Source organism: Platalea leucorodia (genome assembly GCF_965183815.1).
Source record: "Platalea leucorodia genome assembly, chromosome: Z".
NCBI lineage: Eukaryota > Metazoa > Chordata > Aves > Pelecaniformes > Threskiornithidae > Platalea > Platalea leucorodia.
In genome coordinates, this window is record NC_138858.1 from 90,881,191 (window position 1) to 90,905,141 (window position 23,951).

The 23,951-nt window shown below is 47.2% G+C and overlaps 1 protein-coding gene across 1 annotated transcript in view; it reads left to right on the forward strand.

The window, feature by feature from the left end:
• The window catches only part of LOC309602651 (lysyl oxidase homolog 2), a gene marked incomplete at its 5' end in the record, with an annotated part of 41,814 nt that overhangs the window by 3,082 nt on the left and 14,781 nt on the right, over positions 1 to 23,951 (forward strand). The window contains 3 exons of the mRNA XM_082336410.1: positions 14,597 to 14,808; positions 20,778 to 21,000; positions 22,942 to 23,125. Of these exons, the coding sequence (XP_082192536.1) occupies positions 14,597 to 14,808; positions 20,778 to 21,000; positions 22,942 to 23,125 (619 nt within the window). The remainder of the gene's footprint in view (positions 1 to 14,596; positions 14,809 to 20,777; positions 21,001 to 22,941; positions 23,126 to 23,951) is intronic.

Sequence of the window (23,951 nt, forward strand, 5' to 3'; positions counted from 1 at the left end):
TACATATTGTAGGTTATCCCAGCTGCACGCTAAAGTTAAACTCTTGACGGTGCTTCTAGATGCTGGCTAAAGATGCAACATTTAGATTTGAATTTCAGCTGTTCAAAGCATTATGTGTATAATAAGAATTTGAAAGGTCTTTTTAATAGCATAAGAATAAGTAAGGAGAAAATATATTACTCCTGTGCCACAATCACTTTTCAGAATTGAAAACTGGTTTATTATATATCTAAGAATGAGTTTTGGAGAGACGGGATATGTGCTGTACTCATAGACCTTACACCTGGGTGACTTTGTTGGTTCATAGTACTAAATTACTGAGTTTTCTTTCCCCTGACCCCTCCTTTTTGGTCCTGGGAGCAATTTGGAGGTCTGTGGTATAAGAGTGGGGGTCAGCAGGTAGGCTTGGATTTGGAGGTGAATAGGGTTTAAAACCATGGCTTGAAATGGGTGGATTTATAAGGAAAGACATAAAGAGATTTTTGAACAGTTTGGCTAAGCGATGACGAAGTAACCACGATAATTGTATGGAAATATTTGCGGGAATGGGGGATTAGTACTGGAAGTGATGAAAGGAATTGGAGAGGACAACGTGGGCTAGTCACTGGGGGAAAGGTTCTGGATTGTGGCTGGGTTAGACTGGCAGGCTGAGGCTGGGACTTGGGAAAATGACAGCAGCAAAAAGCTTGAATCGCCTTCCGGTGGACTCGTTAGATTTCTGCAGAATAAAGAGCTGGGGAAATGCTGGGCTGGAAAGAACTTGGGCTGAGCTCTTCAAAGAGAAAGAATGTGGTTGTTTTTTGTTTTTTTTTTCCTTCAGCTTTTCAGGTTGGAAAGTATTTGTGGTGAATTGGCTAACATCTTCCTTGTTTCGGATGCTCTGGTGTTTCAGTATGCGAATTCAGTGGTTGCCCTTGGTCAAAATTTATCGAAAGAGCCTATCCAGTAACCACAGTCAAATCTTATTTTAAGCAGACGGGGAATCCAGGACGTATTGCATACCACAGTGAGGTTTCCATGGCTGAATCTTGGCTTTGTTTATGATCTGAAACAATGGATACAACCGTCTATCACCTTAAAGCAAAATTATTCTAGCAGTTACTTCATAGCCACTGATTTGGAAAGGGTCTCCTAGCATTTTCTTCTACCAGATTTTTTTCCATGGGAGGTTAATGCAATGCAGCATACTTGATAATACGCTCAGTCGAACCTTGCACCGCCCTGCTGAGGCTTTAGGAAGAACACTGTATGGGTGAGGAGGCGGCATTCAGCACTTTCATGGAAGGCTCCCATGCAAGGGCGCAGATAATAGGATATGAGAGCTGAAATTCTCTTCGTTGCCTTGACCTTGCTTCACTTGGCTAAGGGGGGAAAGGAGGCTTTCCGGAGGGATCCCAAGCTGCCTCCATCAATGGCACCGTTGTTGCTTGGGGAATGAGGCGAGATCATGGAACATCAGTGATGGCTTTGGCAGACGTGTGCTTCCCCAAAGCCACAGTGAATCCTCAAAACAGAGGCCTGGAAGAAAAGATGCTTTAGTCTAGACGGAGGTCACTTCACTCTGAGATGCTTCAGATATTAATCATAAAAGCTTTGGAGGGCTTTGCTTTTCCATTAGCTAAGCACTGGAGGTTGACTAATGAGTTGAACACATTGGGTAATTGAGGGCTAGCTTGTGCTGATGCTGTGTGGGTGCTTAACCTTCACATACGATAAGTAAAATGAATCATGAGATTGAAGCCGTTCACATAGCAGAAGCCTGACTCGCCAACAGGATCACTCAGGAGAAATAGGTGTAAGAGAAGTCATATTCCCCATGTCCTGGCAGCTCTTAGGAGCTATGTATGGATGAAGGCATCCACTGACACAACAAGCAGTTCACAGCAATTGCTAAGGGGCACTGGTGACTACAGACACTGAACTGGTGGGGGAAAAAAGTAAAATAGAAGAACAGATGTATTTTTAAGTGCTTGCACTAAGCTGAGAGCTGTCAGCCTGGGTGTCCCTGTGACTTTGTCCTGATGACAGAAAATAGCGTTGCGTTTTCTGGGCAGTGGCTGCTGTCACCCCCAGCTCTCCATGTCCGTGTCTGTGTGCTTCTCCCCTCCCTGTCACTGCTTGAATTTTATGAACAACTTAGTACCCTACTGTTGCTTCTACTCCACAAAACCAGGCTGATTTGTCTTATATCCCTCTAAGATCACTGGCAGCTGAAGGGTTCTTTTTCTGCTGGTTTCATTGCAGCAGGATTAAGGCTAAAGCTGATGTGCTATAAATTTTTAAAATGCCGTTGTGGAAGTACTTTTCAGTCACAGCTAGCTGTCAAATGTTTAAACTCTTTCCCCCTCTCTCAGCTTTCCTCCTCTTCTTAATCTTTGCTTTATCTCATTAGCAGCTGCCGTGACATAGTTTAAGTCAAAGATGATGAGCAGGGTTACTCATAGGGTCATAAACTCCAAAACAGGGAGGTCAAAAGGCTTGTGTGAATGCAAGTTGAAAGTCTTTGCCCTCTCCAACATGCCTGGGAATTCTGCGTATCCATACCTCGCATTCACCAGAGGAAACATCATCATTTTGTTAGCTGCTGCGTTCTTTAGTCTGTAGCCCAAAGCTTGCCCAAGTGATGTTTTCTCTTTGGAATGAGATCAGGGGTCGAAGGACCTGGAATTTTTCACTGAGCAGCAATGCTGTGGTCAGGTCTCTCCACCAGTCCCACTGGCTTCAGTCATTGCACTGATGGAGCTAAACCAGTACAAATTTCCTGCTGTGATTTCCAATGGAAGATACTTCAGTTTGCCCTTCAGCTGCTTTTAAAACCAGGCTTTACTCAAAATAGGCCTGGTTTAAAATGATGCACAGAGCTTATGTATCCAATTGCACCTTCCAGCGTTGCTTTCCCGCACTAGTTAGTAACAACTGTAATGATTCCCGAATGGATCTGACCGTTTGCAAACTGATGTGTTTACAGCCAGCAGATTAACAGGAGCAAGCGCTGACTTCGATGTACGCAGACGTCGGGGTGTAAGCCGCGGCGGGGTAGGAGCAGCCGTTTTGTTCTGCTTTCCTGTTGCAAGCGTTCAGGGGAAATTTCTGCTTTGTGCAGCCTGGTTAACCCCTTGCCAAACGTGTGCCATCGCGCTTAGATTTCCCCTTGCCTGTAATAGGGAGCTCTGCGTGTTCCTGCTGCCAGGAACAGACAGACCATCTTAAATTCATCATTTGGAAAGCGTCTTAAAGACCCTGTAGTGCTAATTTCTGTGGGGCTGCCAAGCGCTGCTGTGATTTAATGTGGAAAGCCTCTGACTTCATCTTGATGGGGCTCCAGCTCAGAGGGGCTGTGCAAATTGACATTTGCTCAAATCTGGCCTTGCTTCCTAAAATCCGACGGGCAGAGAGTTCACACTCTTTAAAAGCAACATGATAGCCCTTGAGCAGAGTTTATTTTTATTGGACAACATACATACCTTCGTTTCCTAGTTTGGAAATGCTGCAGATAAGTAGTATAGGATGAAATTTTCCATCGCCATAAGCCACTTGGCTTATATATATATATATATATATATATATGCTCAGACAGATCTTTTCCCATCACAGCTCATATTTTGAGGGTTACGTCATATCTTGCTGGCCCTGAGCCTTTCCATTCCCTGCCCTGTTGGGAAGGGGCAGTGCCTGACCCTTGCTTCTGTAAGACAAGTTGCCGGTCACAGCCCTAAGTGAAATGTTTCAGTCTAGGGTGAGTGATGGAAGATCTGTGATAAGGAGATGGGAGACAGGCAGGGAGAGGTTAACTCTTCTAACAGGACCGAGGTTGGGGCAGGTCTGAAATCCATAGGTCTGTTGCTAAAGGGCAGAGAAACTCCCATCATTTTTGCTTGCTATTTTCCGCAGCCACTGCAGCTTTTAGCCTTGGGACTTGTTCAAAGGATTGTTTTTTGGAGGGTGATGAATGTGCATAGCAGGACAGCCCTTTCATGGGCTGCTGGCTGGGCTGAATTAGGCTGATACCCCTTTAGCTCTGTGGCTGCGTAAAGAAGGTTGCTCACCTTTTCAAAGCTAGGAGAGCAGTGTTTATTCAATGCTGACGTGAGCGTGATGACATTGAATGTGTTTTACACAGGGGCTTTTCTCCCTCCGCTTTAAAGTGTGCAGACTAAATACGCAGACAGCGCCTCGGGAATGGTGAGAGCAAGGGCTTGTGGTTTGGCTTTGTTATTACCTGTTTGCCTTTGGGAGCATTAGGAGGGGAAAGGCAGGTACCACTGGTACCGCGGCCTCTCTCCCCTCCTGCAGACTCTAGCTCTGTGAGAGTAAGCCGCGCACCCTGAAAGGGTTAAAAAAAAGCAGTAGCTGTGCTTGGAAGCATTGCAATCGTGTGGCTGAGCATGGCTTAACCCAGTAATTGTATGTGAACATAAAGGCTGCCCGCAGCCTGTGTGGATGGTTGGGAAGGAGTAAGTTGATGCTGAACCTGCTTGCTGTGATCCTCCACCGAGGCGTCTGCGCTTGCAGTACGATGAGGCCAAAGTTGTTGTTAAAGTAACACCATTGTTTAACTCGGAGTTTGACTTTGCTTGCATTCCTTCTTTTTTTAGCCACAGCCTGGAGTAAAAGCTCTGTTTTGCATACTGTAATTCACATTAGTGGCTTGATGTACAACTTGGGTCTAACCATGATGGCAGAGCACATTACCCACTTTATTCATAATGGTAATTCTTGTAGGCATTGCAATGTGGCAGGCACATTGTGAGTGGTGTCTTGGGAGCTCAAAGGAAAAGAGATGTTTAATCACGTCGGTTTTAAGTGCTCAAAGCATATCCGAGAACAGAGACACTGCTTGCTGACTGTCTGGTGGAGTTTGGGAGGGACAAGACAATAAGTGCTATAAATATATATGCTGAACTGCAATAATTCAAGCTTTGTAAAATATAACAAGTGGAATCTGCTGCTTTAGCCAAAGATCTCTGAGCACAGGGGCCTTGTGCTGTCTGTTTGGCCCAAGTGAGCACTGTATCTGTTCTGCAAGTGGAGCCAGCACGGGGAAGGGCCAGGTTCTAGGAGCTAAGTGAAGGAAAAGAGCTGGGAGCAGCATCTGCGCATCTTGACTGTCCTTAGCGCTCCTCCTTCCGCTAAGATGTCATGGCAAAAGGCGCAAAGAGCGGGATAAAATCCACGCAGAAGTGCAGTACGACTTTTGGTCGTTTCTTGTCTTGCCGTTCCCAAGTGTCTGAAAGTGGTGGGGTGGGTAGCATGGACCTGCTTTAAGGTTCCTTTATACGGTGCCAAAGCCTGCAGTTTAAATGTGTGCACAGTCTCGGATGTTTTCCTAAGTCTTTGCAGGATGCCAGAAGCTCTGAAATCAAAATGATTTAATGTGTGTTCACAAAACCATGAGCAGGGAATGCGGGCCCTGCTTTTTCAAAGAGTACATGTGGCCGCTTCGTGTTGTCCAAACACAGCACAGGCCCACCTGCGACTGCCTTGCTGGGTAGACCAGCAATTTTAAGACCACAGTAACTAACTCCTCCCCTTAATATATTTCTTAAGTAAATGCACGATAGGTTTTTTTTTTTTTTAACCTATCCCCCAAAACATCCTTAACAAAATATTTGTTGTCCACCTTCTTCCTCTGGGTTCACACACAGAGGCTTCAAATAGGACATACTCTAAATATATCAAATTGCTGCAGCAATTACAAGTTCACAAATAGATCTGGTACCTGAGACTAGACCGTAGCTTTGGCCAGACGGTGGGCAGACAAGGTCTAGCTAAACATACCAGGCTGTGCTGCTATTTCTGTCCTTCTTTTCCCTTCTGGGTGTACATGAAGTATAAAAATCTCACTTCAAAGCCCAGTGGCTCAAAGGCTCTGGTTATGCCAGGTTAAAAGTGGGTTGAACTATATTGTCCAGGTGTCTTAACCAGTGGGAAAGGGCATTGCTAAGTCCTGCTCAGGAGCTTTCAGTTAAATTGGGCTCTGTGGATGAGGCCATATAAAATGCTCCTGTACGCTGAGCTGCTGCTTACTGGAAGGTGCAAGGAGGGGAGCAGGACAGGGAGGTTGTGGCTTGGCACACAGAGAAATCTTCCTTTTATCTAGCTTCTTGCCATGCAGTGGAGACTCTCTCCATACTATGGGGAGCTGCAACTTAGGTCACCGTCATCTGAGAGTTCAGCTCTGTGTCTTGACTGTTAGGTTCTCAAGAATGTTTGACAATAAAAGGTTTATTTCCCTGTTTGTTATGGCAACAGTGTTTTAACTTCTTTCCCCTTGGTGTAAATGTTTACTTCTCTAAACATAAGCCCATGTGTAACAGAAATGCTGATGCTTTGTGTCTAGAAGGGGTCTCAGCATCTCTTCTGGAGCTAACTCCAGACAAATATTAATTAAGCTGCTGTTGCGGTAAACCCCTGTGTTTCTTTCGTGCTATAATTTTAAAGCGTGTGTGTGTTTCTAACTGCTTGCCTCAATGGTTTCTTTCTGACGGTGCGTGGCACGTCAGGGTGCTGGGTTTGCTGGGCAGAGAGCTGGTGCTTGCCATCCAGTGGGAGGTATGAGCTATGGAGCCGGTGGGGCTGAGAAAGCACCGAAGCAGTTCCTTGGGGATGAGAGTGAACCCGTTTGTCTCCTTGCACCGACTGTATCCAGGGCCTGAGGAGCTGACGGCCCTCGTGCTGGATGCAGTACCATTTTTCTCTTACACAAGGCAATATTTAACTAAGCCTGAGAACAGAGTAGGATCTTGTTCTGTTTTGCAGTGCGGAGGTCAAGTCATAAATCTGGCTAGCTTGCAGTGTCTGATCCAGATTGTCTTTAAAATAGCTCGGTAGAAAGGAAACGGAGAAGGTAAAAGCTTTACTCATCATGAAACCCTCGGGCCATGATGCACACAGAACAGAGCAGCATCCTAAGCCTCCCACCCATGCCAAAGTATCTCCAGGGTTCAGTGCTCCTGCCTTTTCTTGCTCGCTTCTGTCACCAGCGTTTCTTTTCTCTGGTGCTTTTCATTAGCCTGCTTTGCATTGGCAATCATGAGGCTGCCGCTGAAGCGTTTCATGGCTTAGCAAAGGCCTCGGCTTTTGTCGTTTATAATCTGCACTGTATTTGCTCCTGGACCCTAATCCTGAATTGCACGCTCATCGCTTACCCTTTTGTACTGCACGAACCCAGAACAAAAAGTGCTTGCAGTCCAATAGAGCATAATGCTCCCAGGGGGCTGCTGTCCCGCAGCGGCAACCCGTCTTTGTCTTGCAGCATCTATTTCACCATATTTATCTAACAGCTGGGACCTCGTTAGTGACTCACGCACAGCTCCAGATGTTTCAATCGAAAAAGATTCCACCCATTCCTATGTATGTGAAGAGACGGCTTTTTAAAAAGTCATCGTCAGGGGAAAAGACTTGGTAGCTGAGACTTCAGTGGAAGTAAGCGAAGGGTTTAAATGCAGGAGAGAAGATGCCTCTGGGGTGAACAAAGTTTACGTGGAAAGATTTCGTGTTATGTTCTTAATTGGAAAAAATATCAATTCATTTCTTGTCCAAATTGCAGCTTGAATGTCTTGGTGTTTGGGAAGTCAAGAAATCCTGGAGCTCCACTGTAGATGAAAAATGATGATATGAATGGGTTTCTGGATCTGAGAGGCAGTGGGATAGGTCAGGCATAAGGAAGGAAAGAGCAGTTTGAGGGGATTGTGGGGAATCTTAAAGCAGAAGAGCAATGAATATGGACTAGCTAGAGACAGAGATAGCACCCAGGCTCCTTGCATTTGTTAAATCAAGGATTTGTGGTAAGAAGTGCACCTTTGCCTAAGCTGTCTGCTTGTACAATCACCTCGTGAGCAGGTGCCAGAGCCGGTACTGAATACCTCCACTCTTGCTCTGCAATCCTTAGCGTCACTCATGGTGATGTTTTAAAAAAAAGGTAAAATACACAGGAACAAAATTTCATTCCGGTTCCCTTTCTGCCTGCGTTTGAATAGTTTCTCTGGCTGTAGGGGAGACACGTACGGCCGTGGCTGTTCAGACCCGCCTACCCCATGCAGTTCTCTAGCTGGTTTCTTAGTGCTCTGAGCGTGGGGATGTGTGTTTAAAGTGAGTGTTAGGATGCTCTTCTGAAAAGCCCCTCTGAAATCCCAGCTGCTGTGGCTTGCTTTCAGCCAGGAGCCGGTGATTCAGAACCAGGGTAGCGTCTGCAGCCTGCGAAGCAGCGGTCGGGTTTCTAGGAACAGGATCTCCTCTCTGTATTGATTACTGTGCACCCTCAGGGCTGTTGCAAGAAGAAAGGGTATCGCTGAGCTCGGGCAGTGGAGGAGGACACAAGCATGCTGGCCTGGGCATAATTGTTCTGCCAACGCAAAACAGATGGCAAAAGGTAAAAGAAAATGTTATGAAAGTTGTGTCGGTTTTTGCAATCGGATCCGAAGCCATGGGGAAGCATTTGGTTCAGAGACTGGAAACAAAAGCAGCTGAGAGGCTCATGTGAAAACTTTCCGAGCCAGGAATCCTTTTGTGAAAGCTCAAAAACAAACCCTTTTCTTTTTGCTGTCTCCGGGCAGGCCCCGGCTTTCTGAAGCTGAGATTCATTGGTTTCGTAACAGAGCGCAGCACGTTGGCTTGCGGCGGGCTTTTGTGTCCGGGACCGAAGAGGAGCAGCAGTGCGGGTCTTGGACATGGCTCTGGGCGAGGAAAGGAGCAGGGTGGAGGGAATATGGCCCAACCTAGAATAATTTGATGCTTTTCCCACCTCCCCACCCCCCGCCCCGTTTTTATACTAATTTGTATTGTAGTAATGTTGGAAGTCCCAACCAAAACCCCATCTTTGCTTTGGGCAAATACAGATATGAAGCCCTTGCTGCAGAGGCTTTGCGATTCAGAGCAGGTGAGATGAGCTTAGCGTTGCCTTCCCTTTCCAGAAGGGGTGATGAAGTGTGAGCAAGAGGCCAGAGGTAACAGCAAGGAGGTGGGGAAGTGAGTTTGCGTGGCTGAGATCACACAGATCTGTGGCAGAACTGAGCAGGATCTCTTCAGCCTCAGACCACAGAGTTATTTTTAGCTTTGGTCTGATTTTTATATTGCTATACACCATCAAGTGGCTCCAGTGAAAAGCAGGTTGATGCGGAAGCCAGAGCATTGAATCTAGGAATAGATGTACTACACTTCTTCCCCCTGCCCTCCATACCCAGCTTTATCTTGCTTTCTGTTTCTTCACACCTTTCAAGGCTAAGGAGGCTTAACTCAAGCAGGAGAGAAACGCCTTAGGATTTCTTATTGCTTGTGTGCTTACTCCCTTAATGGAGTTTCATCCGTGCCAGAATAGGTGTCTTTGATGCTGCAGCTTGATGAATGAGGCCAGTAGCGATGGAGCAGACCCGCAAACTCCATGCCACGGGGTCAGCAACGCAAGACACGCTGTCCTCTGAATTAGCAGTCCTGGAGAGCAGAAGGCAAATCAAGAGCTGATTCAACCTCAAGTATGTGGGTGGCATTGTTTCCGAAGCAAAGGAGAGGCTGGAGATCCAGGTCTGCGTTATGCTAGTAGCTGAATTCTAAGACTTGGAGTTTAGGGGGAGGAAAAAAAAAAGGAAAAGGGCTGGCAGATACATCTCCACAGCTGTTGGCCTAAATAGGTGGAAATTGCGCAAGGCTAACTGAGAAGGGGAGGACTGTCATGCGTGAGCCATGAGAGTTAACTCTTTCTGGGCTTGGGCTCTGCTCTTGCTTTGTGGGTAGAAATCCTCAGCAGCATTTTGCCCTTGTATTGAGGACGCTGAGCTGTGGGTTTGTGCATGGTTTTCTCCCTCCCTGCTTTGTGTTCCTCAGCCTTAGACTGAGCAAGCTGTGTCCCACTGCCTTTGGGCCTCTCTTTTCCTTCCCGTAATGTGGGGTGCAGCCAACCCCGTTTTATTTCCTAGAGGTAGCATTGCTCTTTGGTGAGCAGCTGCTTGGCTCCTGAAATATTGTTGAAGGCTCTATGGTTGATACCTGAGGTGGGAACTTGGCAGATGTGCATTCAGCTTCCGAGTTGGTCGCAGATACCTCCTGCTTTGTGATCCTCAGATATCCTTCAGAGGATTTACCAGGTCTACCTTGTAGCTTCAGTGTGGGGCTATAATGTGAGAATAAGTAAAGCTTTCAGGGATGAGGTTTCCTTGTTGATGTGACAGCTTGTTGTAGGTGGTTGTCTCCACGTGTACATAAACTATGGAGAGGGTGATTTTAAAAAAGTCTGCTCTAGCTATTAAGTATTGTTTGCTTCTGATTTTTATGTGGAGTCTGTTTTTGCCATTAGCCCAGCTGCTCTACACGTTGATGTTGGAAGATAAAGTATAAGTCTGCTTGTATTTGCATTATTGAATACTCCCAGTGTAACAAAAACTCTGTAATGAAAGGAAACCATTCAAATCTGTAAAGAGTTATCCTTGACAAACCTGCAGTACGCTTATTTTGATCCTTTGTTCTTTAATCTTCCAATATAGAGCTGAGGTCTACAGCACGTTGAGTTCTTCTCAGACGTTTTGCTGTTTGTTCAGACTCAGTGCAAACCCTTGAGTTGCTATATCAATAATTCTCTGCTCTAAACCTACTCTCCGTGAGCGGAAAGGGGAATGGATGTGGATTGGTTTTGCTCTCAGACAGATCATGAAAATGTCATTGCGTGCCGGTCTGCTATAGCTATCTGAAGATTGAAATACCCTCGAGGGAATGAAATGATGGCTTATTTCTTGCTAGTTTGCTCACTTTTTTTTTTCTTCCTTGGCAAATACAGGCAAAAAAAACATGACAAAGGAGTTGGATTCACTAAAACAGAGTCCCAAGTCAGAGCAGGATTTCTTTTTGTGTGTACGTCAGCATCTCTGGGGGAAGACAGATGTGTCGTGGGACCTCCGTACTGGAGCCTGCAGTGCCTGAGGTATCATGCTGGCTCTGACAGTGGGTTTTTTTCAAGTCCAAGAGCAAGCCATTCAAGTTTGCACCTTATTTTTCACTTCTGTGAAATGACCAGCAAGGACAACCCAGTCCAATCCGTTAGTGGAAAAGACATGCCCAAACACAGAGCCTGGAAGTAGGAAACGCAGGCATCGCGCGTCCTAGACTGGGTCACGGGTACCGCACTCGCTCAGGGCGCCCCAGGGACCCCAGCATCCCCACCCCTGCAGTGGTCAGAGCTCTGTTGGAAACAGATGTAGCAACTTGTTTTTATTTCTTAAGCTGCTGAACTAATTGCGGAAATAACAGGCAAATCATGAGGTACCGAACAGCATTCCCAAGCTTTCCTTTTTTCCAGAGTTTTTATTTTCTGCAACTTTGTGAATTCTCTCTCCCCTTCACCGACTCTTGTCGGTGAAGCTGCTTGTTGCTCTGATATCATAAATCCCTGTAAGCGTTTCTCAAATCCATCCAGGGTTTTTGAACATTAAAATATACCCTCTGGCTTGGAAAGTCTGTGAGATACAGATGCTCGGAAGCTGCGGGAATACAGCAGGGAAGAATTGCTGCATCTTGCCCTGTTCAGATGCTCTTCCCTTAGCATCTGTTGTTGGCGGCTGTTGGAGACAGGCTGGATGGCTTTGTTGTTGTGCAACACAGCTCCTGCTAGGCTGGTGGAGTGGGAAGGAGAAAAAAAACCCAAACGTGCTTGATCAGAATGCGAGTGCTTTAGTGCTAGAGCTTTATCTGATGTTCCCTGCTGCAGGAGGGGTCTTCACGTGGAGGTGAGAGTTGGGGCCTCAGGATGCGATGTCCTGACCCTCTGGTCTTTGGGGAAGCGATTTGCTTTCTCTGCGCCTTATTTCTCAATCTGCAAAAGGAGGCTGAGAATCGTTGCTTTCTCCCATCCTTTGAGCGCTCTGTTTACCTTGGAGGCTTTTCAGATTTGTCACCACCTTCCATCTCTGTGAAGACCCCTGATGGTGCAGTAGTGGGAATAGTGGTGTATTAACGATGACTAATAGCTGCAACGTGGGAATAATGATTCCGCTGCTTTGCGGCGGAAGCATCAGGCAGATGTTTAACATCTGGAATGGCACTCTGCATGACTCAAATGGGGCTAGCAACGGCTGTCGTGCAGCTCCCTCGCAAAACACAGGCATCTTGAACATGGTTCCTGAATGGGGAATCACACTTTGTTCCGAACGCTCCTCCCCTCCGTCGTGCCGAGGACCGGCCGCAGCCTCCAGCCTGCCTAAATTCAAGCAAAATGGAAGTGGCTCTCAAGTGAAAACCACGGGTGGATTTTAGCACGTTGCTGATACCGGGTCTAGTCAGGGAAAATGTTCCATTTCGGTTACGTGAATATGCAGTAGGGCCGATACTGACGTAACTACGTGTAGCAAACTTACATAGGGCTTTATAGAGGGTGGATATATCCTACGGTCACAGATGGAAAAACTCACTTAGGCTGTCTCACCCACTTTCTCAGCTGTCAGTGCAAATTTCCTCCGTAGTTACTATCTTTTCATGTGCTTTTCCAGTGCAATTTTAAGCTTTGGCTTTCTGTCCTTTGGGTTAATCCTTTTAATAGGCTTTTATTAAAAACACTTTTAGATCTTCAGCAGTCAAAGCTATTTCCAAATAGATTTAAGGCTTTGATTACGTCTTTCCTGGTGAAGAAACTACTAAGGTGAGGTAGAGGGAGCAGAGAAACAAGGTGCTCTCTCAGGCAGCACTGGCCTGTAGCTCCAGGTAAACATGCTTTCTCCATCAAAGGAAGAGCTGGAAACATTTCATAAACTGCACCAGGGGAAAAGTGAGTTGCAGGTTTTGGAAACCAGCCTGGGGAAGCCTTCAGTGCACAGAGGCTCTGCTACTTTCCTGACAGCACGTAGTCAAAAGCTATGCAATATTTCAAGAGAATCTGCCAAATTCGGGAGAAACTCTTTGTATTGCAAATGAACTTCCCAGACTAGACAAGAGATGTACAAGTTTGCTCTTGCATCAGACCCTTTGAACACCTTAAAATGTCTCAGATGTAACAACAGATGGATATTGTTGTGCTTTTTTTTTTTTTTTTCTTCTTGAGGGCTACAAGAGCTTTCAAAACCTAAGCCGAAACTGTGAATCCTATATGAGTCGCAGTGTCCTACTGGGTAAATCGCAAGGTCCTCTTTTCCAGGGTCGCTGGGGGTGTCTCATGGATGCTCCAGCGGAGTTGCTGGAGGGACTGAAATCCTGCAGCTGAAGGTGAAAGGAGGAATCGGTGATCTGGTTTGCTGTAAAACTGGGTGTAAATGTAGACAATAAAAAAAGAAAAGGGGGGAGGGAAGCCCTAAGTGCCTTGCCCAAGGTGATGCGGGCAGAGCAGTAGCAGAGCTGTGGATGAGGAGGAGATGCCTGTCCTTCTCCCTGCCCCAGCAGGCTTTTTCTCTGCAGTTGGTTTCCATTTGCCCAGGGCCTGTTAGTTGCATCAATGTCGGTGAAGCATCTGGAGAACGGATGCACCGCGTGTAGTTTGCAGGACTCTGCATGTCCTACGGTGATCTCCCCGACTTCAGTACCTCTGCGTGCCGCTGATCGGCCAGGGGAGGCCCGTGTCTCTTTAAAGCTCTGGGCATTTTTCTTTTCCGAGTGATTGAATTTGAGCGAGGGGAGGGGAGGATTCCTCAGTTCTGATGTAACTGTTAGCAGAACCACGTGGGTTTATACATTTTTGACAAGAAAAGGTCTCCTGGAAGCAAGTTATAAAATTTTCAGTAGCTCTTTTGTAATTGCTTGCCACAGCAGCTATTTTCCAGTCAGCCTTTACTTTTGGGCTTGGGTCCCTGCAAGGTTGGTTTGTGCAGTGTCCTCACGTAGGCTCCAAATGTGAAATCCATTCAACCTTCATGACTCATTTGCTGTCCCAAGTAACGCTTCAGCTGGAGGAGGAACCCGGCTTGGGGAAGCAGCGGAATGCCGCTGTCAGCACATCGGGATCCCAGCTTTCACAGCGCCTGCCCGGGGCCAGGTGGGGAAGGAATGCCCAGTGGCTCGATGAGAGCCCCGGCGTCCTTCCCTGCCAGGGCTCCCGCTTCTCTGCACCCTGCCAGCGTTGAGGTGGCCCCAGCAAAGCTGAGCTCGGTTCACTTCCATAGTAGTTGAAACTAAATTAGAATCATAGAATCATTAAGGTTGGAAAAGACCCTTCAGATCATCGAGTCCAACCGTTAACCCAGCACTGCCAAGCCCACCACTAGACCATGTCCTCGAGCACCACATCTATCCGTTCTTTAAATCCCTCCAGGGATGGAGACTCAACCACTGCCCTGGGCAGCCTGTGCCAATGCCTGACTGTCCTTTTGAATTTAAGGTCACTGTGCTTCTGAAACAAGCATTTAATGCATTTAAGTAACAAAGGAGATTTGTTACACAGCGATTTGTAATATAATGCTTTTTTTAAATGAGAAGAAGCATCCTCTTTCACAGGATGGAGGATGGATTTGCACAAGGTGGAAAGGTTTGTTTGCTTCCCTGTTGTGTCTTTTCCTAAACAGCTCTTCCTTTCTGCCTCCCTCTGTTGAGCCATAACCCTGAACAGAACTGGTTTTTGTTCCCCACCTCGAAGCTACGCAACCAGTTTCCTTGCAAGCCAGCATCATTCATGTTTCTTTTATGCTTGCAGAACATGAACATCCAGGTGGAGGACATAAGGATCCGTGCCATCCTCGCCACCTACCGCAAGCGGGTCCCTGTCACAGAGGGTTACGTGGAGGTGAAAGACGAAGGGACCTGGAAGCAGATCTGCGACAAGCACTGGACCATGAAAAATTCCCGAGTTGTCTGTGGCATGTTTGGATTTCCGAGCGAGAGGAAATACAACACCAACGTCTACAAGTAAGAGCAGAGCTTTGTATGAGACACAAGCATGTTTCTTTGAACACTTGGGGCCTTGTTCAAAAATGCAAATTGTCAAATGACACTGGAGACCTTGAGGTAGAAAAACCTCCAACTGCTTCATTCCTTCAGATCAGATTTTCCTTCTGTGTAAATATTTGAAATGTCAAGCATTTCCTTGTGCAGACAGGGGAGTCGTTTGATCCTCACCGTTCTGGCTGAAGACCTAGTGCAGTATCAATTGTAGTATTTGATAGGTCCTATAATAGGAGATGTGGACAGTTGGCCCAAGAAGTCTTCCCCCCTCCCCCAGCTATAGGATAGCCATTTTTTCCACCATTGGTAGGTTCTGTGTTGTATGCAGGGGATGGATGGATGTGAACAAACTGATCACACTCTCCCAGTAAACCCATCAGCTGCAAGAAAAGCTAAGTGCTTACCCCATCCCTCTGCAGAAAGTCAGCTGTAGGATCAAATCTGGTATGTGCTGAAAGCTCCAGCGGGGTAATCTTGGAATAAAACAGGCTTTTGTCGTGCTTCGTTGCCCAGGTTCCTCCTTCCCGATACTGCATGCAATTCCAGGTCTCGCATCTCTCCTGACACACTTACCCGCTGCTCTGGCTCTCACGGAGGCTCACCGGCCATGGTTCGTGGGTGTCCAGCTGCCGAATCACCCACAAAGGAGCAGGCTGCCCAGGGGAATATTTCCCAGTAAATCTCCTACTGTTGTTAACCCCAGTTCAGCTCCTTTGGCTCTGGCAATTCAGGCTGGAAGAGCTGCCAGCTCTGTCCACTAAAGCCTGCTCTGAGCAGAGCTGAGTGCTGAGCTTAAAATGTCAGTAGCACATCCATGCTACTCCTCCCAACATTGCTTCTGCCCGTGCATCTGAGATGGTGCTTGTAGAAGGATGCGGTTTGGGGCAGTTGTGATTTCAGTGCTGCTTTTTCTTCCTATAATTGCAGATTGCTTTAAAACGAGGGAAGAAAATAGTGATCCACAGGGAGAACGAGCTGCAGGCTGATGGGTTCAGGCTGCGTTACCTGTTTCTTGAAAGCCAGGAGCTCTGGTCTTTTTTGTTGTCATTCCTTCAGCTTGCATTTTGTCACCAGCCTTCGTCGCAGACTTGCTTCTTCCTACACTGTTCCTTAGAAATAACACCCTAAAGCAGATGCAAAATAGTTTAAGTGAAATTCTGTCTCGTTTCTTTCCTACACTGTGACCTGTGGAGTGGGAAAGTGTCAGCTGGTTAGGGGGAGAACTGAATGCTCCAGGCAGGAGCTGTGGTTTTCCTGCCTGCTCCTTTTGGCCTCTGCAATTGCTATTTCTGAAAGCTCCCTCTGGAACTGGCTGGCCACGTTTCGTTTCTTTCATTAGCAAAATCGTGATCAATTGAAGAGGTCCTTGGGTTGGAATAGCGTAAAGCCACATAGCAGCACAAAGAATATAAAATAAATAACCCAAGTGGAATTCTGTTTTCAGGCTTCCTAGGGAGATGAGCAGTGAATTAATAATTGCTACCAGGCGGTCTCATGTTTTTGCCCTGGACACCAGCTGGAGGAGCGTTTGCTCCCATCAGTGCAGCATGTCTCCCTCAAACTCCGAGATTCCCATCCCCTGCACCAGAGCGGGAGGGCAGAATAAATTACCTCTAGTAAGACAAAGTAGATTTTTTTCCTGCTTCTCGGTTGTGATGTTTCCAAGAAAAGCATTAACTTTAGCAGCTGGAGCCATCTGCCTTAAATAAAAGGGTGCTTGGTAATTGTCCTGTCTCTTGCAATAGTACACGTAGAGATGGAAAAACTGAGGCACAGTTGTTCAGCATAATATTCAGCAATGTTGAAAATCCCATTCACCGGAGCTGGAGTTATGCATATGCAGTGCTTACAAATACCAGGCTTGGAGATCTCTGCTGCCGAGCCAGGCACATTGCTTCAGTAGCCTCAGTGCCCTAATACCTCCCTCATCTTTGCTCATTTTCGGCAAGCAGTAATGGCCTGCTGGGCTCCTGCACCCCAGAAAGATATTTTGGAAAATATACTGAATATTATCCCCGGTTGGAAGAAGATGGGATGTTATTTTATTGGAGGGCAGAGCCTTGTAAAACTTCGTCAGCTAGATGGTTCTGTTTGGTTAGCGTAGTTTAAAAAAAGCCGTGTTGTTTCTTGGGGTGTTTGCCTTTGTGCTTTGTGTTACTGGCAGATGTATCGTGTACAACCAGCACTGCTGGTAACCTTGCTGGTGAGGGAGGCCTCCGGGTTCTGGGCTGGGAACTTCACAAGTGATCTTTGCTTTACGATCAAGGTACCAGAATGATGACCACTGTAATCTGCTCGCCTGGGCCATGAGAGCACTGCTCTCTGCTTTGTCCCGTATGCTTTCTGGTCGCGTTCTGTCTTGGAGAGGGAAGAGTTGGTCTCTGGCTGGTCGCTTGAACTAAACCCTCTCTCCATGTGAGTGTGAAGCCTCAGAAACGTTCTTCTCATTTCTCGGGCTTTGCTCTCCCTAATTCATAAATACCATTCTCCCGAGAGCAGATCCTTTCCCGCTCCTGCTCCACAGCTGGGAGACGGGCTGGAATTGAGTTTCCACTGGCCGGGGCTCTGAGTGTCCCCGTCCCACATCCCCGCCAGTCCCGCTCCCCACAACCTACGGCTTTGCCTGCTGAGCTAGCCGCGACTCTGCTCTGCTTCTGCACAATGGTGGGAGGTGAAATGATTTGCAGATGGATCTTGCTTGAAAGAAAACAACTGAGTTCATTGTTGTCCCGGTGCCAGGGTTTTATTCCTGAATGTAACTTAGACTCTGCAGTTGACAGCACAATTTATGTTAGGAAACAAAACAAATCTCAATGTTGTTTCCATGTTGTTCATTCTTCAAAGTGATTTTATATAGGCACCACTTGTTAACTCCTCCTCCCAACTCCTGCTCTGGTTGAGAAAGCAGAGTAGAATTAAACGCGTTTTGCCGATGGGGAGAGAAGAAGTTTGTGATCAGAGGCGCCTAAGGCAGAGAGATGGGCCTGATGCCTTCTTGAGGCCTTACAGCTTTGTGATTTGTCAAAGAATTGGATGGAGGAGCTCAGCAGTTCCAGAAGACTTCATTCAACGGCAGTCCAAACAGCATCTCCCAGTTTAACTAATCTGCCGATAGCACTATAAAGCTGGTCAGATGTGTAGGGCAGTTAATCGCTTCTATGCTTGTAGGAGACATCCTCACGGTTTGGGTTCTCCCTAGCAAAGCCAGAATCTTAAGGACTTTGGCAATAGGTGGCAGGTCTGGCTTCTCTTCTGCCTCCCTGAGGCTGAAGACAGCAAACCTGTTAACTTCAGTAAAGGCTTGAAGAATTTCTCAAGGGTAGAAACTTAACGCTCACACGCCTGAAGAGGAGTCCACCAGCTTCTGCTCAGTGCGTTATGGGTGAATTTTCCCAGCACGTATGTGTGTAATGATTTGTTTTCTGCTCTCCCCGAGTCCGCTCAGATGCATTCTTACATAGCAAGGTTGCTTTAGCTAAACCCTGAGTCACTTCCCACAGCCTTTGGGCTTAACCTGTCTTTGTTTAAAGCTTATGTGGTGAAGGTCCATCTCTCCTGGCCAGTCAAAATGGCTTGGGCTCCAACTTGACCTAGAATTGGCTAAAATCTCACAGCAAAACTGTTCACTCACACCTCCGATCTGAGCAGCATTGCTCTTGGCTTATACCAAGGCCAATGAGAGGTGGGTTGCACCCTTTCTATGTTAAAAAGTAAATAACAAGAATGCCCTGAGTTTCTGTCTGTAAAGATCATCTGTATTCTACTTCTTTTTTCTATATATTCGGTCTGGGGAAACGAGGTGGGGCTTTCTCTGGCTATTTCTCCCCTGCCTACCAAGGGCTGTTAATACCAACCAGATGTTAATGCCTCGTGAAATTTCCAGGATGAGGTCATTGTTTGCTATTATAAGGCATCCCCGTAATTACTTCTCTAAGACAGGCTGTGTTTCTTGTCTGCTTTGGAGTTCATGGAGCTCTCTGCACATGCCTGTGGAGGGCCCTCTGCGAAAATACGCCTTCAGCTTCTCGCTTCCATACTGAGCACGCAGATTGCAGGGCTGCTGGGGCAGAGCTGGCTCGTGCTATGAGAGCATGGAGTAACATCACCGAAGGCAGGCGCTTCCAGATGCTTTCGGGTGTGTAACGTATGCCTGAATCCGTCCCCTCGCTCTGCGCTCCAAGAGGACAGTTCATGTTCAAGTGGGACCGTGGTGCTGAGCTCCAGCAGTCCAAGGGCAGAGGCTTTCGTGGCTTTTTGGTAGACATGTAGTATCCTGGGTAGTTTAACTGAAAGGAAGAAAAACCTTCAAGGTTTGGTCCAAATTGAACCAGATATTCTAGCTGAGAAGTGGCTGGCACTTTCTTTCAGCCCGCACCCTCCCTGGTTTTACTTTTTATTATTTTTTAAAATTTTTATTCCCCCTTCCTATTTCCCATGCATTTTCTATTGATTCAGGGTCCCTGAAAGCTCTGGTTTGACAGACTTGGAGTTTGACAGCCAGTGTTTTATCCACAAGCCCGGCAGGTTGCCTGTTGCTGCTCCATGGGACAGATCTCAGCCCTGCCCCATCCTCCCTCCCTTCCAGCACAGCGTTTACTCCCCATCACATGATGCAATTGCATCTCTATCTCCAGCCCAGCTGTATTTGGCCCTAACCTCAACCCAGAGAAATCTGGTTCCAGAAAGGATTAGTGAGTGGCTGCGAGCCATCTGAGCCTAGACAACTGCTGAGCTTGTCAGCAAAGCTTAGCAAGCGGAAGGGGAGCAGATAGGTCTCTCAAGCATCTGAAATGCTGCAAATTAGCCCACACGGGACCACCAAAGGGCATCAGCTGGGAAAACCTTAACCTATCCAGTTTAGTTTCAAACCAACAACCTATGAAGGGCTCTTTGTCCCTTTACCAGATCCTGCTCGGGCTCTCTGTCCTGCAGGGACGTGCTACGGTTAATCAGAATTGATGCTCTTTCTCCCAGCAAGTTCCGTCTACCTTGCTATGCCATTTATCCCAGCTAATCCTTGGATTGCCAGGACTGCATGGCAGCTAGTCCTGGAATAAGGAGCAGCAGAGGGATCTCGCAAAGCCACGTCAGGATCACAGCAGGGCGTTGGCTCCTCTGCGCCTTGACTTTTTTTTTAACTTAGCTTCTAACATCTCCCCTTTGGTAACAACCTGACCCATATTTCTGTTTCGTTGACTATTTTAGCTCCGATACAGTCGTCTGACAGCCTCGCAAACGCAGTTAGGATGAAGCTGGATTACTTTCTTTTCTCGTTTATCACACGTGCCCCTTCCCCCTTAGGAGTCCCTGGAGCAGCTCCAGGCAAGCGCTACAGTTTGGGAGCAAGAAGCAGAAACTGCTGCCAATCTCCTCTGCTGTGAACATGTCATCAAGGGAATTGCTCTTGCTCTCGGAAATTGCTTTCAGGCTCGCAGTTGTTAACACTGCAGCTTTGAGAGAAGCCGGAGAGCCGTGACTTTTTCCCAGTCTGCCATCTTCTCGCAGCTGATGGGTGATGGCCAGCAAAGAGAACAGCTCCTTTATGGGAGAGGTCTTTTGGGGGCCTCTCCAGTCCAAACTCGCCAGCGCTATTTGCACAGGCCCTGTTTGTACGCTGCCTTTGGAATTAACTGATCTCTGACCCCTGCATAACGTAGGGATCTCTCTTACGGGTCTCTGCTTCGAGTGTGTAACTGTTGCTGTAGCTGCGCTGTTGATTCATGCTCTGATCTTTAGCTCAAGGAGATGACCTGTTTACTCCCAAGTGACACCTCAACAGAGAGCCATTGTGTGTATGAATGGATCAGCTTTCAAATAACGCTGTTCAATCCTCGTTTTACTTCAAGGCGGTTTTTTTCCCAAACGTAGCTACATCAGTGCAGTTTTTACGGATTCCTAACTTTTATTTTCCTGTTCCCTTTTATTCCTTTAAGGATGTTTGCCAGCAGAAGGAAGCAGCATTACTGGGCTTACTCAATGGACTGCAGTGGGAACGAGGCTCACGTCTCCAGCTGCAAACTGGGCAATCACCTCAACGTGGACGCAGAGAAGAACGCGACCTGCGAGAACGGGATGCCTGCAGTAGTCAGCTGCGTCCCTGGACGTGCCTTTGCCCCCAGCAGCCACAGCGGCTTCCGAAAAGCCTTCAGGCAGGAGGTGAGCAGGGAGCGAATGCAACCTGTCAAGTAGGAAAAGCCCGGGGGTGTAACTGTTCACCATCAGTTACCAGCTGTAGGGCTTGAAGATGTGTATGCCCACAGCCACGAACCAGCCTGTCGTGCAAATGTCCCCTCTTTGTATTCCTTTCTCGCTACAAGCCCAGCTGAGTTTCCATCCTCACAAATACACGGTACCTTGCCTCTGTCTACGGGCTCGGAAGGGTGGGAGACCGGCTCGCCGCTGCAGCTGGCAAGGCTGTGAGCAAGTAGTAAGAAAACACATTTGTCACGTTTCTGTTGGAGCCGTTCTCTTCAAGCCAATTGAATGCATGCCCAGTTGCTGCCGGGCTTTGCTGTTTCACAGTCACTTAAATACTGCTGGGTTGTTTCTCCCGTAGAGGTACAAGGGAAATAAGCTGGCGTTTCCACTACCACTGTATCTTCTGCAAAGAAATGCCCTGAGAAACTGGGAAAACGTGGCCTACAGGAAAGGTTGAAAAAGCTGTGTTTGTTTAGTCTAGCAAGGAGAGGGCTGAGTGTAGCGTAAAAAGTCTAAGATATGCAAAAGGCTGTTATAAAACAACCCTGGAGTCAGTTGTTCTCAGTGTCACTGAGGTGACTGAATGTGAAAGAACAGCTCAACTTGTGGGAAATGTGGTTTAGGTTGGTGCTAATGGAAATTTTCCAGCTGTAAGGTATGTGCAGCCTTAGGATACAACGGTGATCTCGGGGTCTGGAGGCCCTTAATGCCGAGTTAGAGGGGTTTTTTTTGCAGGGTGCATTAGATTCTTTGGATCTTGGCTGTAGGCTGTATCCCCCAGCCCTGTGACTTTAGGAGTGGGCTTTCTCTTGGCACCCCAAGTGACACCTCCAGACACCGCCGTAGTGGGAACGGTGCAGTGCTGCCCGTGGTTTGCTTGCCTGGGATCCGGGCGCTTCTCTGCACGACAGCTTGCAGGATCTAGGCCTCAAAGGTGAAAGGTCTTGTAAATCATTACTAATCTTCTAAGCCATGCGCACTGCCAAGTAATTCCTTAAGCCTTTGTGTAGGCGTTGGATGTCCTTCGTGTGACCCCAGCTTGGAGAACTATATCTGCTTCCAGTTTTAAAAGTTAAGGGTTTTTTTTTGATCTCGGATTCTGCACAAATCACGTGGTGTTCCCATATCTAAAGCTCCGCTCCCACCGCAACAACCCCTCTCTCGGGTGCAGCAGCAGGGTGTCCCTGCTTGGTACTGGGCAAAGACGTAAGCGATGTATAGTCGGTGACTAATAGAAATATAAGAACAGAAAATAATGAAACTGGACCTGCCACCCAGCTGTGTATTTCTGACTGCGATCTGCCAGGTCACTTATTCCACTAGCCGTAACTGCAGCGGACAGATAGGTTTTACGTGGCTTGAGTTGCACGTTGGTCTCCTCGGTTAACCCAGGACCCCTGCCTGGAGATCTGTACAGCAAATGAATCCATCTAGCGGCTGAACCACAGGCAGCAGTGGACGAGAGCAGCGTGCTAGCTGGCTGGGTGCGATTCCCAAGCCTCCTATAAGGCTCCCAAGGGATATGGTATGACAACGGGGTTGTTGCATGTCCAGCCACTCCTGCTGCAGAACTGCTTGTGTGAAAAAAGGCTCCTAAATCCAAGCACTAAACCTGCACAGAACTAAGACCTCTCTCTTTATTCTCTCTTTATTCTCTGCCCACGTACAGGGATGTAAGAAACATATGTCTATGCATACCATAAGTCTTAGCAGATAAATATTTCCTTTCATCCAGCACTTTTAGCCTTTTGTATTATGTGGTGGTTGTTTTAAGATGCCTCAGGGTAATAATTTTTGGGCCACAACTTACCTGCAGCCACATGCTGTAAATAAGAGCTGTAAAGAAAGGATGCTTCGTTCCTAGGCAGTGGTAGCACCGCTTCTGTCTGTGTTTTCCAGCAACCACTGGTGAGGCTGAAAGGGGGAGCCAACACTGGCGAAGGACGAGTGGAAGTCCTGAAAAACGGGGAGTGGGGAACGGTTTGCGACGATAACTGGAACCTGGTGTCGGCTAGCGTGGTGTGCCGGGAGCTGGGCTTCGGGAGCGCCAAGGAGGCAATAACGGGCGCAAGGCTCGGGCAAGGTAAGAGCAGTGAGAGCTCCCAGGACCGTTCGTGCCTTGTCCACCTCCGAGAACCCTTTCGTGATTCAGGGCAGAGCGTATTTTTACTGGGATGTTTGTTTTGGGGACCAGGAATTTATTCTCTACCCTTAATAAGTCTCTTGAGTCCAGAAGCTTGCAGCCGAACTGGAATATGTGACTTAAAAAAATCTTGAGATTCCTTGAAAGAAGTTGAGTGATGATGACTTTAACCTTTCCCTGAGACAGCTGTGCCAGTAATTACTTCTTCGTTATCACATCCGTTGCTCTCAAATTCTCTTTATGAGTTGTCTAGATCCACATCATGGTGTAATGCATTACTAGAAGGTTCCTGGCAAAAATGGGTCCTGGATCTAGACTTCAAACACTCTCCAATTTAAGACCAGAACATTAATTTAGCCTATTATAAATAGAAGGGCATTTGAACAGTTCAGAGCCAGGTTTGGGTTTGGATTTCCTGTATTTGGGAGTTGGTTTAAATCCCAAACTGTGGTAAATGGTAACTCAAAAGCCTAATGTACGCCCTCTCAAACCACCTTCTGATTCACACCCCTTGCTCCCATAGTGTAAACCCTAAAGAAAATGACACCAAACCAAACCCTTTCTTGTGAGATTAAATGAATGGGTGAAATTTCTTCAGCCCAGCATGGTTTGGAGAAGGGGAGGGAAAGTAACAGCACGTGTAAAGCACAGCGGTGGCATCCAGAATCTGGAAAGCTTTAAAATGTGACCTGTCTGTTGGATTTGCCAAAAAAAAAAAAAATAAAAAAAAAATCTTGTGGTGGGATGCAGGGAGCTGCTGATGTGT